At 43.4% G+C, this 17,772-nt stretch overlaps 1 protein-coding gene across 4 annotated transcripts in view; it reads left to right on the top strand.

Moving 5' to 3' along the window:
• Positions 1–17,772, top strand: part of TMEM108 (transmembrane protein 108) — a 173,532-nt gene that overhangs the window by 137,673 nt on the left and 18,087 nt on the right. The window contains exon 1 of one of the 4 annotated variants that reach the window (XM_076332310.1): positions 16,824–17,080. The exons of the other annotated variants lie outside the window; for them this stretch is intronic. Coding sequence (XP_076188425.1) covers positions 17,068–17,080 — 13 coding nt within the window. The 5' untranslated portion in view covers positions 16,824–17,067. Of the gene's footprint in view, positions 1–16,823; positions 17,081–17,772 lie in introns of those variants that run through there. 4 annotated transcript variants of the gene reach the window in all.

Raw genomic sequence — 17,772 nt, 5'->3', positions numbered from 1 at the left:
TCCATGTTATCCTAAGAATTTGCCAGTATTCCCAGCCCTGAAATGACCTCTGCTTTCTGGCGGTTTCCTTCCCCAAGATAACCTTATCATGGAGGTGTCACCAAGGTCCTTTTCCTCTGTGTGTCCTGCAGGCATGGAGGGACGGCTCTGCAGGAGTCTCCAGCCGCACCTGCTTCTGGGTTTGCGCAGGCTATGCGTTGCTGTGTGCCGGTACTGGGCTTAGGCTCATGGAAACTTGCTCCTGGCTGCTTTTTCCAATTTCTTGGTCACAGCTTGGCCTCATGAACAAAGCAAGCAGAGCACAGGGAAGGAAGAGGGCTGTGATGCACTCACCCCATCCAATTTCTTCTTTATCAAACGGACATTAACCAGGAATTCTTTGCTATTGAATTGGATGTTGTATTTTAATGGAGAATATAGTAACATTGCTCATGCAATACACTGCTCATGCCATACATTTCCCATCATCAGTCTGAAATAGAAAACTGATTGATATGATCAGGATTTGACTGGCAAAGCTGTAATATCACCAGCTGAACCAGAAGCACTTTCAGCTCAGTGGCAGAGTCCTTTCTTAATGTAGCTATACAATACTTTAAAAATATTTGCAATGGATTTATTTCCAGCTGGATCTAAATCCTCCAGCAAACTCTAGATTTATTACCTCTATCGTGTGTAAAATACCTTCTTTATACCTCACATCAGCTTCCTTTCAAACCAGATGGCACTTACAGTTTATGGCATACTACATTATAGTCATTTACCATCATACATATTGTGTTCTTCCATGGCTTTAAATGTTAAAGGACACCTTTCTGCCCTATTTGAAAGGAGGGGGAGAGCAGAAAACCCATGTATTAGCAAAATTGCTGTCATTTATTTCATCACATCAAGGCAAGTATGGTTGAAATAACCAATCCATTATAAAAGAGGTAATACATCATTCATTATTTGCTGCTTGCTATGGCAAGCCACTGGCTCAGCACATGTAGACTTACGGATTTCGTACGTGCAAAGCTATAATGAATGTGTAGTTGTAATGAGCAAAATTAATGCTAATATTTACTGCTCTACAGCGACTGCTATGTATCAACTCTTTCCCCCTCCCTTCCTATTTGCCCCCCTCTGTACATGCAGGCAAATGTTCCATCTATTTAATTTCCATCCCAGCTATCACTCAGTAGCAAGCTAGTCAGCTGGGGCTCCTACCCTTTAGCAGAACAGAAATAGAAAAGAAACCTGAGGGAGGTTGGTTTGCCATGCTGCTGTGCCCTCATGTCTTTGGCTGCTGTCATGCCTGTGTGTGAGGGCAGCTGCAGAAAGATGCTGGCTGCGTACTTCTCTCTCCACCAAATATTTTAATCAAAATATATTGAATCAACTGGTGGATGTCTGGCTGTGCAAAGCAACAGTGAAATTCGGCACCAAATGTTTTGAACTATTGTAACAATGTAATATCTTATACTGGTGTATATACATTATACTGTTCATGTTTATTTCTATATCTAGATAGATAGATATAAAACAGTATACGTAGCAGGTAGGTAGATAAATAGATAGACAGACAGACAGATAGGTATGTTACTATATCCTTAAAAAGCCAGCTGGTTGTAGCATCCTGTAGTAAGTCCCTTTATTTAAGCTCCTGCCCCATTCATTACAGGGTCAGAGTGGGGCATAAGTAGGCTGGATCAGCTGTCCCCTGCTCCACTTTGGGCGGGAGGAGGCCAGAACACCATGGGGACACAACAGACCCTGCATGTCCCCTCCCAGGAGTTGCAGACAGCCCTTCTGCAGCTTCACAAGAAGGCTCCTTTGGCAACTCCTGGAAAGGCAGAGGTGGGCAGGGCAGCAGGTCTGATGTCAAGGCTTGGGTGGCTCTCCTTGTGTGTCCTGATGTTCCTTTGGACGCAGCCTCTGGGGTTCCTTTTGAAGAAAAAAAGAAACGTCCATGTGATGTCCCAGCCTAGCTCTTCACAGTTGCTTATCGATGCAACAGGGCATGCTTGAGGTTTGGTGTTTATAGTTTCTGGACTCATTAACTACATGTTCAGGAAGTGAATCCGTAAAACAAATTAACCCCGAGCGATGCATCAGTACTCCCTATGCTGCAGACATCATTCCTGTATTCTTATTTTTGCCATATGGACAGCAAGAGCACATTCCAGGACTGCTGAATCCAGGCCAGGACATGCTACTCCACATGCACATCCCAGGCGTTTGAGCCTACACTGAATCACCTGCCCATTGGCAAGGGTCACCTGCCAGCTAAATGTAACTAATTTCCTATGAAGTACAACTAAATCCTGCATATTCTCTACTGGGATATATCACACAGCCCTGATGACTGCCTGTCTCTTCTGCTCCTCCCTGAAATCTATCTGATCTTCTTTCCCACTTTAAAAAACTTTCTTCCTTTTCATTAAAAAAAAAAGAAAAGACAGACCTTCCTCATCCCCTGTCCTCTAAGTCCCTGGGCAAGATTGTATCTGCTTTTTTAAAAAGTGTTGCTACTATTGGATTATATCATTATTTTCAGGGTTTGTAATGTTTTTCTAATCAAATTACCCTGTTTTTCTGAATGCTGAGTTGCAGATACTTTATAAATACCATTATTTTATTATTTTTAAATAGGAAGGCTATATGTTCACTGAAAGTCTGAGTGGTAAACCTCCTCTTAATTTGTCTCTCCACCTCTCAGCATTCCCACATCAGCCACAGTAGCTAAATGGGAGTTGCGTGCATGCACCTTGGGAAGCAAAGCCCCATAAATATGCATACCCTGTAACCCATTTCTAAAGAGGAACAGCTTCACTATTACAGTTAATTCCTCAAAACAGCCAAAAGATAATGGGTCCGAATCTGCTCTTGGCTCTGCTTCTGTAACCCCTGTGACCTCAGTGCATTGCAGGTGCCTCGTGGAAAGGCAGATCCCCCTCCCCCTTGCGTCTCGTTATGTCCTGATCATCATCAGAGCATCAGGGCAAAACTGAATCTGACGGGGAATCCCGATGGCACAGGAGGACTGTGCAAGCTTTTTGTCATAGAAGGATGAAGCAAAAATGGCAGAGCAGACACCTGGGTCCTTGAGAAACTGCTGTCTTCTGCCCACAGCACTTGCCCTTGATCACAAAAAAAAAGAAGTGTTTCAGCATCTGGCATCCCCTCTTTCTGGTGATCTAGACATGGGCATTTCTGTCTCAGTATTTCTATATTTGCCAGAAGAGTTTGATCAGGAGCAGAAAAAGTCATTCATGGCTCACTAGAGCAGTGAGAGGTTGCAGCTTTTGACAGGGTGACAACTGAGTAATAACATGTTTTCACAGGGTGGCCCCATGTGATGTCCTCGGTGGCTGCATGCTGTACTAGAGATTCCTGGTCCCAGGGAATGACATGTGAAACAGGGTAGTTACGCAGTGTTTCATAACCACTGCCTTTGGCTAAGGATGTGCATACAGTTAGGCTGGTCAGAATGTTTTCAAGTGCAAATAATTTTTAGCAAAAAAGGGACAACTAGAACTAAAACAGCTTTTCTTGTCAGTCTGTGTATCTTATATGCAACAAAGCAAGTTGGTTTTTAAGCACCAAACTCAAATTCCTCCTTGAACCCTCCATTATGAGCATTTGGAGTTGGAGCTTTTGCTTCCAGTGGCTCAAATTTTTAAACATCTACTTTGCTCTTATCAAAGCTGCAGAAGACAAGCATGGGTGCAAGTGTTCACTGGAGAACGGATGGACGATTACAATGTCCCTGCAATGCCTAATGCAGTGAGGGCCCCTCATCTGATCAACGTGTCTCCATGTGAAAGCCATAAATATATCGGATGATGATAAAACCCCTGGGCAGGCTTTGCAAGCAGCAGCGTGGAGTCCTGCTCGCGCAGTTCTGGCTGCGGTCTGGGCTGCAAGGCTGAACTTGAAAGATGGGGCTGCTAAAGCAGGCAGTGAGCAAGGATCTGGGTGAAGTCTTGCAGACATTCCCGATAGTCCTTGTGGCAGGGTTCCTGTCTGCCAGACATAAGAAACAGATTAAAATTACCCTAAACAGCCTATGATTATCTGATGCTAAGAGCAAAAATGTCTCTTCTAGGAAAGAAGAAAGCCACAGTCCTGCTCAGGAGCATGTAGGCTCTTACAAAGCTAATTTATAATGGCGGCGTGGGACCTGCCAATTACTCCTCTGGAAACAAACCACTGTTACAGCTTCAGATTCATTTCTGTTTCCAGGCTTACCCCCATTTTCCACTTGTTCCCAGTTTTCTGAAGGAAGTTCCTCAGGGGATGGCAGCGTACTTTTCAGGCTTGGCCTAAAGGTGAATATTTCAAGAACTCTCAGCAAAATCAGCCTGGCTGTTTTTATGATATGTGGGTGTGAAGATAAACCAGCTATTCCTATTTGTTCCGGTTGCAGCTTCTCTGCCCTCATAACTCAAGAAAAGCTGACGCTAGGAAATTTGAACTCAGCTTGTTTTATAGACCTCGGTGATGAAGGAGAAAACAGTTCGTGTCTGAAGAAAATAAATTCAATATTTCTAGACTTGGGAGCAATTGGAGTCGAAGGCCAAATTTTGCTTTGAAACACAGCAGTGCAGCCCCACTGAAATGCCAGTCCGAGGGCAGAGCTCATCTTGGCATATTTTGTACATATTCGTGAAGAAATTTGTTTTTCCTAGAATGTTAAACGAGGTCAAAAGGAGGAATGTCAGATTTATTCTTCACGAAAGGCCCAGTTCCAGCTCTGATGCCAATCCATGGGCTGAAGTATAAATAATGTGCATTCGGCATGGAGTAGATATCTCAGCCATGTCAATGGGAGGTTTGTGCAATGATCAGAAATAGGATTTGGCCGTGTATAGCAATTAACTTTTGCAGATAACGTTATTTATTCTGGACATATTTCTTGTATCCAGTATTGCTCAGTAAGAAAATATGCATACTCTGCCATTTTCCATTCCTATTTTTCTCTGTTCCCCTTTTTCCTTCCTCTGTCTTTCTCCCTACTCCCTGTCTTAGGGCATGTCCTTTGTCCTTCCTTCTTCCTTTCCTTCCTTACAGCAATTCTCTAAGCCTGCTATCTGCAGGGGTCTCTCTAATATCTTCCCCATGCCAGGGAGTGGTAGTTAAAGAGTTAATGCTGCCACTTAAGTGTCAGGTTTGGGCTTCGACTTGACATGTTGGTGACAGTAGAGAGAGACAAACTTTCATTTTTTAGAAACCGAGAACACAAGTATTGATTACATCTCATCAAAATGTTGTGGGATCGGTCACATAAATCCATTGAGTGGGTTTGAACCAGCCTTTGACTTGTTTTTTTTTGTTGGGTGAATTTTGTTGTTTCTGTCAAGCTGAGCCCTTGTGTGAAATTCCACATAAATTCCACATAAAATTCCACCAAATCTGCCCCTTCATCTTCAAGTAAGGTGCTTGACCTAAGAAAAATCACTGTAAGCTGTAAATGGTTAAAGGGAACAGACATGTTAAAACCCCTTAAACCCATAGCCTATTTACAGAAAGTGGATTTTTCCAGCCCCTGCCCGTTATCGGATTGTCACATGCTGTATCAGGCAAACTGCAGATGAACAGTAGTTATGAAATTGAGTCTTCCTGCCCCTAAGTCATCACAAGATGCCTCCCCAAATGGCCCAGCCATCCCCTGACATCTCTTGACGCAATTCTCTGCTTGGTCCAACAGCCATGTGCCTCAGCAAGGCCCTCTGGGTCCAGCTGAGGTCAATGTGTCAACCACTCAGTTCAAGATGATTTTACCTCTTGTGAATTAGAGTCAGAGCACTCAATCCCTACACCTGAGCTGAGCTTCAGTCATCGTGACATACATTTAGAGTTAAGCAAATGTGATTGTGGCTTCACTTTGCATGAGCAGGCATCCTTTTAAATGGATTTTTATCTTCATAAGCTGTATGCCGTGCATACATGGTAGGAGGTTTTGCCATGTCGAGTTGATGCCTCCATATGAGATGATTTTGCCCAGGGTCTGTAATACAGACTAGCAAGGAGCCTCACAAGTCTGGATTTATATCTCCTGTTCCAATGGAGACCACGCTGTGTGGACACTTTGGACCACCTCAGCATGCTCCATCTGATCCATGGTATTGTCTTTCTTGGGCAGCCTGTGTCAGTAGTTTTTTCTAACTTCTGACAAATGAAAGACCTTGATGTGTTTACTGGAAGAGGAGCCTAGACCTAAACTGTAAAAGATTGTACTTTTTTCTAATCTGTTTATTGATAAAAAGATGAACAAAAAATAAACATGAAATATATATGTATATGTTAATTAGAAATAACACTGATATGCCCAGCCTTATTCCCCCACAACTGCTGGTATAGCATGCTTGTGCCTGTGGCTACACAGAAGGGACGGCTTGTCAGTCCAGAGATTTCATCTTTGGACAAGAAGACTCTTCAGCATAATCATACACACATCACAGAAAGACATGTAAATGTACACCACCAGGTGTCTGCTAGGAATGGATTTGCATAACTGCTATCAGCAACTCTTATTCTGTGGAGGGTGAGTTTGATCATATTCATGCCTGTGAATGAATGAATGGGTGATTCATTTTTTTTAAACAGATTACAATTGGTTATTTTGTCCTACCATCTAAAAATATTATTTCGTTTCTCCTTTCCCCTTCTGTCTTCCCTTTCCTCCTCCCCCTTGCAATCAGCGTGTTTGTTAAAGGCTAGTAGCTCAACAGCGCTGTCTCAGGAGGGAGGTGTAGGGAGAAGCACGCATTGATATGATCCTGTTAATGAACTGTGCCACGGTGATGAGGCTGGAGGTCTGGAGGGGTTGCTCTGCGCTGCTGGCTTTAAACGTGTTGTAAAAACGTCATGAAACGATAGAGTGCACTTGGTCTTGCAGCTTTCCAGCCCCAGGATGGCTCCAAGTTGGCAGTGCTTTTTGAGTTTCAGTAGGGCCAGACAACTCGCATGAGCTGAGGGTCTGGTCCGTTGCTCTAAAGTGCCTACAAGATGGTCAAGCATGTGTGTTGCCTGGGCCAGGAATTGAAAACGAAGGGCTAGGTGGGGCCTGCTCACCCCACAAGTCCTGCTGCAGGAAAAGCCAAATGAACCTCTTCCATCCATACGTACATCCATGTGGCTGGAGAGCTGTGATCCACTGGCTCTTTACCTCCATCTTTTGTGGAAAAGTTAACGCCCTCTAGACTTAAAAAGCCTCTGTGGAATCACACAGGACAAGTTTTAGCCTGTTGTAAAAAAAGATCCGAATCTTTACTAAAACTTAAAGGATTTTAACGAATTATCTCTACAGCAACCTGCTGGTTTCATCCCTGCTAAGATTTCCCTGTGATTTTTCTCCCAGGCCCCCATATGTGCTGCATAGCAGCAACTAGGAAAACCCTGATGCTATGTGCACCTGATGGCTGGCCCCAGAGCTTGTGATGCCCTCTCTTTCTCACTAGACCGTTGTTGTTCTGGAACCACAAAGGGAGCAAGATTTAAAATGGTTCCCTTTCAAGCAGCAATGAAGCAGAGCAGCTCTCTGCAAGGTGACTCAGCCTGCCCTTGGGCATGCCTTTTTTGCTGCTGTTCCAGAAACCAAGAGGCAGAGCTTTCCAGCTGCACCCTTTCCCCTTCATCCCCGTCCCTGTCCCACACTCGCATCAAGGTCTATGATAGGCAGCAAGATAGAGCTGTTAAGATAACTCAGTGCTACGCAGACAGTCCTCATATCAGGATGGTCTTGTTGAGGGAGGTCGTGCTCTCCCTGTGCCTCCAGAGCTACTCTATAGGTGACTGGGCAATAAAGAATCAGTGAAAATCTCCTGCTCAGATTAAAGCTTGGTGTCAGTCGTTTTGCTTTCCAACAATTCCGCATAATGTTTCATTTTAAAATTTTTTTGTTGTTGTTTTCAGGGATTTTTTTTTAAAATAACTCATAAGAATTGTTGTCAACTTATTCACTTTTTAATCATGCTCTGCCAAGAGCAGCTGCTCCAGTGGTGAAAGGGTGTTTGTGTCCAGCTGCTCCCGAGACCCTAGTGAGCAAGCAGAGACAAGCACTTCTCTGCTTTGGTTCAGGGCTGAGCCTTACATTGCTCCTTCTCCTCCTCTCTTCTGGAAGTACCACATCTGGACTGACTCCAAACCTGAAAAGCTTTAGCCCAGTTAAATAATTATTGTGACAGTTATGTGTCTCTTAAAACCACAGGCTTATTAGGGAACCATAATTTTGGTCGGTGCCTTAAGTACATTCTTCACTTTTGCCATCTTTTCAGTCCTTTCTAAGCTATTCCACATACGTTTTTAACATGTGCCAAAGATTTTACATATAAAAAGAGAGAAATTTTGGAAACAGCACTGAATAAGTTAGGTAATGTGATGTAATTTCAAGGAATAAGTCTGTATATTTTTTTTCCCCTACATGGTGTGTGCCACGTAGCTTGGAAGATCAGTTACCGCCTTGGACACATGCATGGTAGCTAGATGATTTTTCAAGAGACATGCTGAAAAAACAAAGTAGCCAAGCCTGAGCCCAGTGCGAAGAGTTATACAGCCTTTGACTTCAGTTAGTTACTAAACCCAAAGATGAATCTGACTGTAGAAATTAAAAATGTGTCAGAAAAAAACCTGTGAAGCGCCCAAGGCACTGCTGATAAATATGAAACATTTGTGTCTTACTAAATGTATTTTTTCATAATTACCAGTATATGGATTTGTATTGTTCAAAGCCCTAACAGTGAATCTCCTGTGATGGATGCAGGATAAAACAGGACTAATTGGAAGCATTAATTTAGACAGAGGCAGAAGTTGACATGGAGCTCTGAGTAAGAGATGCTTTATATTGCCATAGCAAGTACAAAGTGCTTGCCTGTAATTTGCAAGCTCAAATCACACCACCTTCACAAAAAAATTGTTACAAACTGTTTCTGTGTCATTTTTTCCTCTTTTTGTTTTATTTCTCTCCTGATAAATATCTCGGACCCAAGGTCATCTTAAGGAAATAGTTGTAATGCAATAGAAACATTGCTGTAGGTGCTGCTGTGTTTCTGGCAATGTAATTGACAGTGAATGAGCATGCAGGAGCTGCTCCCGGCAGGGACATTTTTGAGTAAATATACACTAAATAAGCACGGCGGAATGGGAGAGTAATGTATCTGCATAAAGAGCTGCATGCTATACATCCCCTGAAAAATCTTTTGTGGTTTAGGCCTGTTACAGCAGAGGTGCATGTTGATTTTGCTGCTCCCTCTGCTTTATCTGCCTGCTCCCACCCTGGTCCCGGTTCAGTAAAGCGTTGATCATGTGTGACACTTCTGGCACGTGGGTGATGCCACCGACATCAGATGGAAGCGGCTCTCGCTCCAGTGCTTTGCTGAGGCAGCGTCCAAAACAAGAAGTCGGATTCTGACTGCATCAAAATACAACCTTAGGTAGGTTCGTGTTATCTTAGGCATTTCAGCCACTGACCTTGGTTCATGCCAGATAACTTGTTTTCCGCTACTATATACGAGTTACTGTTTGTGAATAATCTTGGGCCAAGCAGCTGTTTTCCACATCTTTGGTATGCAAGTACTTGAGTTTTATTTAAATCTCCTATTTGACTGACACACTAATTTCCAGCAAAACAACAAAACAGGTAAAGGGGGGAATTAAGCACCCAAGCACCAGCTGTGCTGAGCTGTCATGATGGGTTCAGGTGGCCCACCCAGCACCCAGATTTGAAGAGAACAAATGATGAGCCTCTCTGCTCCTTTGACTACTCCTTCCAGTTCTTAATTGCCATTAATCTTCAGAATATTTCTTACTTCTCATTTGGTCATTGGTCTTCAGCTCCCAACGTGTTTTACTTCTGCTGGTTCCTTTAGTGTTTCCTATGTTCTCTCAGAGTCATTTGTATGCTGAATAATCTTACTAATCGCAGAGGGGTTGTCCTCGATTTACACTGGTGCAGCAGAAGCCACTATATGTCCCAGTGGACTTCTCTTGACACTGCTGTCAATGGTCCTGGAATTGGTCCCTCGAGCAAGCCTTCCATTATTTATTTCCATCCAGTCCTTTCAACTCATATTGAATGGGGCTGAAACTCGGCACTTTATCTTAAATTACGTCCTTCATATAATGCTTCTTGGTATTCCTTCCTCTTGATGTCCTGACCTTTACTAAGGCTGTTGCTAATATATTCTCTTAGCCATGGTAGTTAATGTTAATGCAAAGACTAATGTTCTCCTGCAGCTTTAACGCTGGTATGCCACACTTAGTGCTCTGTCTCCAAACAGAATTGCTTTCTGATATTGCACTTTACCGTGGGAATAATTTTACTGCTCGGGTACAATGACAGCTGAGAATGCTTAAAAAGAGTGGGAGAGGAAAGGGAAAATGTAATAAGGCAAAAGTGTGACAACAAGACACTTATGTCAGTATTATCATTGCATTTCATGGGAATGTAACACCTGACTGCCACACAGCTCTTCCAGAATCTGTCTGTTGAGGGCCCAGCGATGTTTAATTGTAGTTCATTCAATGTGCTTGAACAGAAAGTTCTTCGTTTGTCATTAGCTCTGCTGCGCCCTAGTTTCAAGGTTATGTTTTGTATATTAATAAATTAGGTTCAGACCAAGGAAAGCCTGGATCAGAGCAGTGTAAGCAGTAAAAACATGTTATTAACTATTTCAGAGATGAATTTGTCTTTCCAAATGCACCACTGGGTACATGTGCATTTGCATCGTTTCTGAGGAAACAACCCACAGCTGTGTTTGAAGTTTGTTGCCAATGCATCAGGATATCTCAAGCCGCCCCTGGGACCCAGGCAGTCACACATATTAAGGGCAGTGCAGTGAAGCCAGGTGCTACCACTAAGGTAGGCACTGAAATTACCAAAAATCGAATGTTCCCATTACATGGCTGGCATTTCTGCACTTCCACCGGAAAAAAAAATCAATAGCCTTCAAGAGCAGAGCAGCCGGATCACAGGGCTAGACACACATCACACAGCAAAGCATTAGGACAGGCACCTCAGGACTTTGCTCCTGCGATGCTTTCTCAGCACGGGACACCCAGGCTGCACATTTACTGTAAAGGCAGAGGTGTCTGAGCACTTGGTGCTCTATGTAGCCATACAGGGTTTCTGTGCAGCATTGCACAGCCACCATGCTCCTGGAGGGGAGATGGTGCAGGGGAGAGGTAGGAGAACAGCCACTCTCTGGTTTGCCTGCTGACTCCAGCCCCCGTCAGCAGTAGCTGAAGAGTAAGTACCACGCTTTGGGAACTATGTAATAGCCTGACTGAAATAAAATGAGGCTCCCAGTGTAGTTGCTGGAGGGGGAAGGAGAGAGATAAGATGTCCACGTCATATCACCGACAACATAACTGGTATTAACGAAACAGAAGTCAAGGATGAATGAACATTGAGGCTGAGCTAACTTTCACATGAAGAGAAGATCCCTGAAGGGCTGTGTGCTGACAGGGCAACATGGAAAAGCTGGTACATTTAATCTCTTCACAAGGGCTGTTCTGTGAATAATCAGAAGTTGTTAGGGTTGTCAGTCCAATTTCCTTCCAAAATAAAATTAAGTGTGGAGGTGATGACATTTCAGGAATGGGTGAAGTAGATTCTCTCCTGAATATAAATAGAGGCAGGTTTAACCAGAAAGGAGAGACAAATAAAATATCCTACTTTTAAAGTACTGTGCGAATAACGCTGTGATAGGGGTTATGCTCATTATTATTACTATTATTCCAAACAGCGATTCTATGTTGGTGGTGCAAAGAAGCACGTATGACAGTGCCAGCCTGTCACATTTAAGGCAGGATGAAACTCTAATGACCTGAGTCCACTATGAACACTTAAACCATTGAATGTAAATGATATTTTGGATATGCAACGTGTTCCTATGAAAAGACAAGACCAACACATGTTCAAAATAACATTCCAAAGTAGCACACACATATTGGTAGTGGAATTTTTTTAAAAAAAATGCAAATGTGCATGTAAAAAGAGACCATCCACACAGAAAGGTGAAAAAATTTACCTTGTTGTGTAACTGCATTCATGCTGAATAGGAAATACGAATTGCAGAAGTGAATGAACTGCAGAGTTGATAGAGCATATTTTTATAAAGTGAGATCCTCTTCCTAACTTCATATGTATTTCCATTTGAATTACTGATCCCCTGACTAATCAAGTACACTGTATCACCATGTCATCTCACCCTTATGTTCTTTGTGTATGATATTGCATATCTCCACCTCTTGAATCTAATTCAGGAGCAATAACACTGAATGAAATATAAGCAGCAGAGTCCTGCTCTCATTAGCAGAAATTATATCCAGCTACTGCTGTGACCTTACTTATAAGGACATATGATTTACTACACCAAGTTGGACCATCGTTCCTTCCAGACCAATACCCAGCTTCAAAGGATGGCAAAAAATCCATATCTCAATACATGTGCAATCTTGCAATTCACCTAATGGAGCAAAAAACCCTTTCTTCATCTCTGCAGTGAGCAGCTGATATTTTCAAGAAGGGAGTTTGATCTTTCCCTTTTATCTTTGTATGTCCTAATGCAACATGCACCCCTGACACGCTTGAGTTTCAGGCATGCACCTCCATTTTTTGCAGGCTGTGGAGGGGCTTCACTGGCCCCCTTGGGCCATCAGCAGACCTCCTTGAAGAGCAGCTCACGGAGCACCCATGTGGCTCAGTGCAGCTGGGCCATGATGAACATCCAGGTTATTCTGAAATCGGCCTTAGCTGAAGCCACGTTCAACTCAAGACAGCTAAGAGGCAATACAAACTTTTGTTCCAGAAGCCAGAAGAAAGCTGTCGCTAGTCTGTAGGAAGGATGAACAGAAATGAAAAGTAACGGCTCACTTCTTTCCCTAGCAACCTTACATCCACTCCAGAGGCTTTGCTAGCCCTGTATAATCCAGCAGATAATAAAAGCAGCACGTTACAGCCTTTCTGGCTAATTTATGTGTATCCTTACATCCTCAGGCTGTGCTCACAGGAGAAAATCTGGACGTGGAAACTCTCTCTACCTTTTATAGCCCAAGTCCATCTTGGGAATTATTCCCATTCCAGTCTGACCCTTTGTACCCCAAACCAGTAGCCAGTCCCCATACTGGAAATGCTGACTCCCTTGGTCCTGGCCTGGTTTGGTTCTCACTTGCCCAGATGATAAACTGAGACAATGAATAACTGCACAAGCACCCCCCCTGCATTTACTCACTCTGAGGCACAGTGTCCCTTTTCCTTCAGCTGGGCAATGGTCAAAAAATCAGAGTAAAGCTTTTCTGCAGGTAAATATAATAGTTACTTTCTAATTGTGTGTAACCTGCTCACGTAACAAATCAGTGCAAGCTCCTCATTACAAGCTCTCATTGGAGATCAAGCACAAGGATAACCAGGCACTTGGAGGTAATAATGTGTTTGAAGGGGGCATAAGTAATTAATCATCCAAATTACTTCCAGTGAGCAGATGAAATGACTGAAATACCTTCAGGGTTTGTAGAAGTTAGTCAGCCTATGCATAACTGTAACATCTCTTCTGGCTGCAGTATCAACATTTCTGTACCTGCAGCTGGAGAATTTAAGCACAGCTTTTGCAAGTAGAGAAAAAAAGGTCTGCATCGTCAAAGCAGAAGGTCCATGAGTAGGGTGCTCTGTTCTGCCTCCTCACCAGTTGTCATACAGTGTGTTAACAATATTTGAAATCAGCCATGGATCAGAAGTTACTAGGAAAGACAGACAGACGGATAGACAACCTGTTCCAATAAATGTTTCCTTAGAAAAGACAAGGTAAAAATGACTGTGCTGTAATGAAAGAGTATCCTGAGTCCAGAATAAGCGTCCTTGATTGATAAGTAAATCGGCATAAATTACTTAGAGCTAGAGGCTTAGTCCTGAAGAAATTAGGTTTGGAAAAGATGTATCATCTGGTGCTGGGATCAAAAGCCTCTGGCTTGGTTACCTCCAACTACAAGCGGGAGGATTTTGAAAGGAGTGCAGCAGATCTAGGAGCTGTGATTTTTTGGAAAAAGGCTTACGCATGAAGAAGTGGCTCCTACTTCCTCATGCTACCTGCCACTTTCCAGTTCAGCAGGCGCCAGACATCTTGCCTTGCAGGGGTCAGGCGCAGCTGATGGGTAGCATGCTGTTTCTTTGAGAGGAAGCAGCTCCTAGCTTCAGCTGAATTAGTGCTTGCCCACTTACCCTCTAATATGGGAAAGAAAAATGCTTCCTAATGCATTACCATGGAAAGGCTGCCAGGCCCTGCTCTAGTCCACTCTTCATGCCAATGAAGTGTTGCTCTCTGAGGCTTGTTGTTTGGTGTTCAGTAGAAACTGGTTCCAAATGTCCAAAGCAGTGGGATTTCCCTTCCTGGAAAGCATTGCAATACAGAGACGACATTTCACCTTTTCAAACATCACTTTTATTTATCCCTTTATTGTACTAAACAAATCCTCGGTTTGCTTTATGATGATGCCATCTAAATGTATAGAGGGATACAAGGTGGGATTCATCTCACCTAATTTTCATCACCTGAAAGCTGGACATCTAGTTAAAGCTCATCATCCTCTATGTGACCTCTTTTGCTAATGGCAAGAGAGGAGCCTCTCTGGGGTACTGGTCAACCTGTGGACGGGGTGAATTGCCTGCCAGAGCTACAGCTATCTTAGATTAAGCATGTAACTTTTACATATCTGAAGTTACTGTTTTGGGGAGTTGTCAGAAACCTTTTTAAGATGGCTTTGAATCCTCCTTTCCCCCTTCTTATTGCTGCTTGTGAAATGGATACCCTTGCTTGAGTCAGCATCTGTGACACCATCTACATCCTCTCTTCGGCGAGATCCTTTTTTAAGCTTTCCATCAGAGGCCACAGCTATTTGTGTCGTTGTCAAAACTCTTCAAAGGGTCCGGTGACATTGATGGTAGGTCTCTTAGAAGCCAAAGGTTCTGCAGTAACATAAATAGGATCAGCAGCACTAAGTGCAGGTGAAAGAAAAGCCAGCTGCACATCCTTTCTGTCTCCCTTGGCAACAGCATCCTGCCAACAAAAACTGCTGCCAAGTGAAGGCTGGAAAGGAAGGGATGTGCATTTGCAAAGCTGGGGCTGGACAAGCTTTGTGTGAGGGGTGAGCTGTCAGACCAAGGAACACTCGTGTGCTTTTAAAATTATTTTTGGTTTGTTCCATGTGGTTTTGGACAAGGGAATGCACAGAGCCTCTGTCCTTATGAAGAGTTTTCATCTGAAATTCCAAATGACGGTCTCTGCAGTTTTAAGCCATATGTTTCCATCCATGACAGCACACAGGGAAGAAATCTGTGGTGAGTTACTACTTACAGATGTGGCAAATCCTCCAGCAAAGGTTAAAATACATGGCATGGTTCTCTTGTTACGCCAGCTGCAGCTTCGTGCTAAATCATTGTTTCAGCAGCAAGCTCTTAATCAGCCATGAGTTCTAGAAACTGCTAAACAAGCTGATATTTGCAAGGACCAATTTTTTTTTTTATAATGCACTAAATATCTTTATTTAGAAAAACCTTCAGACTGGAAACAGTAAGGGTAAAAAGTGAACTGCAGATGGCAGGGAGAAAAGGAGCATCAGCATGAGAGCACAAAAATGCAAAGCAGATCTAAGATTATTATTTGTACTCTGTCTTTCCACGTCCTCCATGAAATGATCATGGCTGTGAAAACAGAGTTTGTCTAACTACGGGTAAAATATACTTGTGATACAATATATGCATCTGCCTAGCCTTCCTGATAGGGACTTCAGTCCCCGAAAATCAGCACTGGGGTCACTGTTGGAGGCTCCGTAGCTGCTAGTGCTGCCGAATCTCAAACCTATTGTCACAGCATCATTCCTTTCTGATTTGGCCACAGCGTCAAAAAAGAAGTCTGGCTGCAACATGCTTGTATCCAAGGCCTGAAAAAAGGAGGATCTTCTCACCTGGTATGAGAAGAGAGAAGAAGGAACTGGCTTTTCTCTCTAGCAAAATATTAGGAATGAATTTTGTGAGGAGCCCATATAACAAAACTGCTCGGGCTGTTGCAGCACCCCTGGATACAGCAGAGACTCTGAATCAAAGACTGAGTAGTGGGGATTGCCCTCTGACCCCTGGGGGATTCCTACACTGCTCTCAGGAAGCCCCCAACTTGTTGCTCTCGTACCGTTTCCCCGTGCCTTTTGAGGGATTGGTAGTTGGCTGCACAGGGCACATTTTTGTGCTTTTCGGGCAGTGTGTTCTTCCAGACACCCAGCTGTGCCAGAGAGAAAGAGAGAAACAGAAAAAAGAAGAAATGGAAGAAGGGAGGCAGGATTATGGCTTTAGGAATCACAGGATCTGTGGACTTCTTTATGGTTACAAAGTAGACATTGCCCATTCACCACTGAGGAGTGAAGAAATAAAATACAGAACATGCATTTTGATGCCAGGGAAGGAGGAGAGAAGATCATCGCTATTTCATTCCCCATATTTTCCTCTGACAGGAATATTAATATCATTAGAGATAATTGAATAAAGTGGAAAGTCTGGTGGAGATACAGAAGGAGGTAGATCTGTAAAATCCATCCACACGCAAAAAGCTAAATGCTGCACTGGAGGGAGGGCACTCTGCCTTGAAATAGGGACTGAACAGCCTCACAAGGACGTGCAGCCGGGGTGCTTGTTGCTGTTTTGTTCCCAGAAAACGAGAACTGCCAGCAATCCTCTGGCATCTGAATAGACCCGTGTCAGACAAACTGTATCTGGACTTGATGGGAAACCAAGCTGGAATACCAAGCAGCCCTTCGATCTGCTGGCGGAGAGTGGAACTGGCTCAGTAAGTAATCTTGCCTTGCAGTTGCAAAGGTACTCCATAAAGGAGCAAGCCCTCTTGCTGCACAGCCCTGCAAGACACGCCTGCCTGGGCTGTCTCTGTCCTCATTCCTCCAAACCAGTTCCAACAATAACAGCAACTCCTGCGTGCAGCTGCCTCATTAGGGAGAAGATGTATTTTTCCTTTTTCTACTGAGGGATGAAGCTTCCAAATCTGTGTGATGTGAGCAGGTGAGGATGTCTGCTGACAAGTCCAAATGATATTTTCAGGTAAGTGATTACCTTGAACAAGCAGCTAGAGTCAGGCTCTTTCTTTTTCTTACCCTCCTCTCAGTAATTACTGTTGTCCTAGATTGTCAGTAAGCCTTTTCACAAGGTTTAACGGCTCAGATGTCTGTATATATTTAGCTGAATAGGGTATCTGAAGCATTTCTAAAGCACCTATTTCCATAGTATCTGTGAGTCTCTAGTGCAGTGGGAGAATGAACTGGGAGCTGCCCGCTCTGTGACTACACGACACTGTCCTATTTGTATCACCCATTGTTTAACTCCCTGGAGGACCAGAAATGAATTTTGATTTACAGGCTCACTCTCTCGAAGTCTGTGATGGAAGTGCATCTTAGAGGCAATAATAGTGTTCCGCAATGTTTTTATATCGTTAAAGGACTGGGACATCTTGCCACATGAAAACTGGAGCTACCGTTACTGTTGTTGCACAGGGAGTGTCAGCGAGTACTGCTTAATTTGTTTGTACATGTGATTTCCAGAGCTTCTGCTGATGCTGTTTTATGTTACTGCAAAAAGGGCTGTTACTCCGTGTGTCTCATTCCCTGCATTTTACCAAATACCTTGTGTATCGAAGTTGGAGTTGATCACCCTGTCTAATACTTACAAGGAAAAACAGACAATAACTTGTAAGTTATTATCTAGGAGTTCTGGCATGACAGCCACTGATAGACAGG

Source organism: Aptenodytes patagonicus, chromosome 2 (genome assembly GCF_965638725.1).
Source record: "Aptenodytes patagonicus chromosome 2, bAptPat1.pri.cur, whole genome shotgun sequence".
Classification (NCBI taxonomy): Eukaryota; Metazoa; Chordata; class Aves; order Sphenisciformes; family Spheniscidae; genus Aptenodytes; species Aptenodytes patagonicus.
This window is presented reverse-complemented; position numbering and strand designations above follow the sequence as displayed.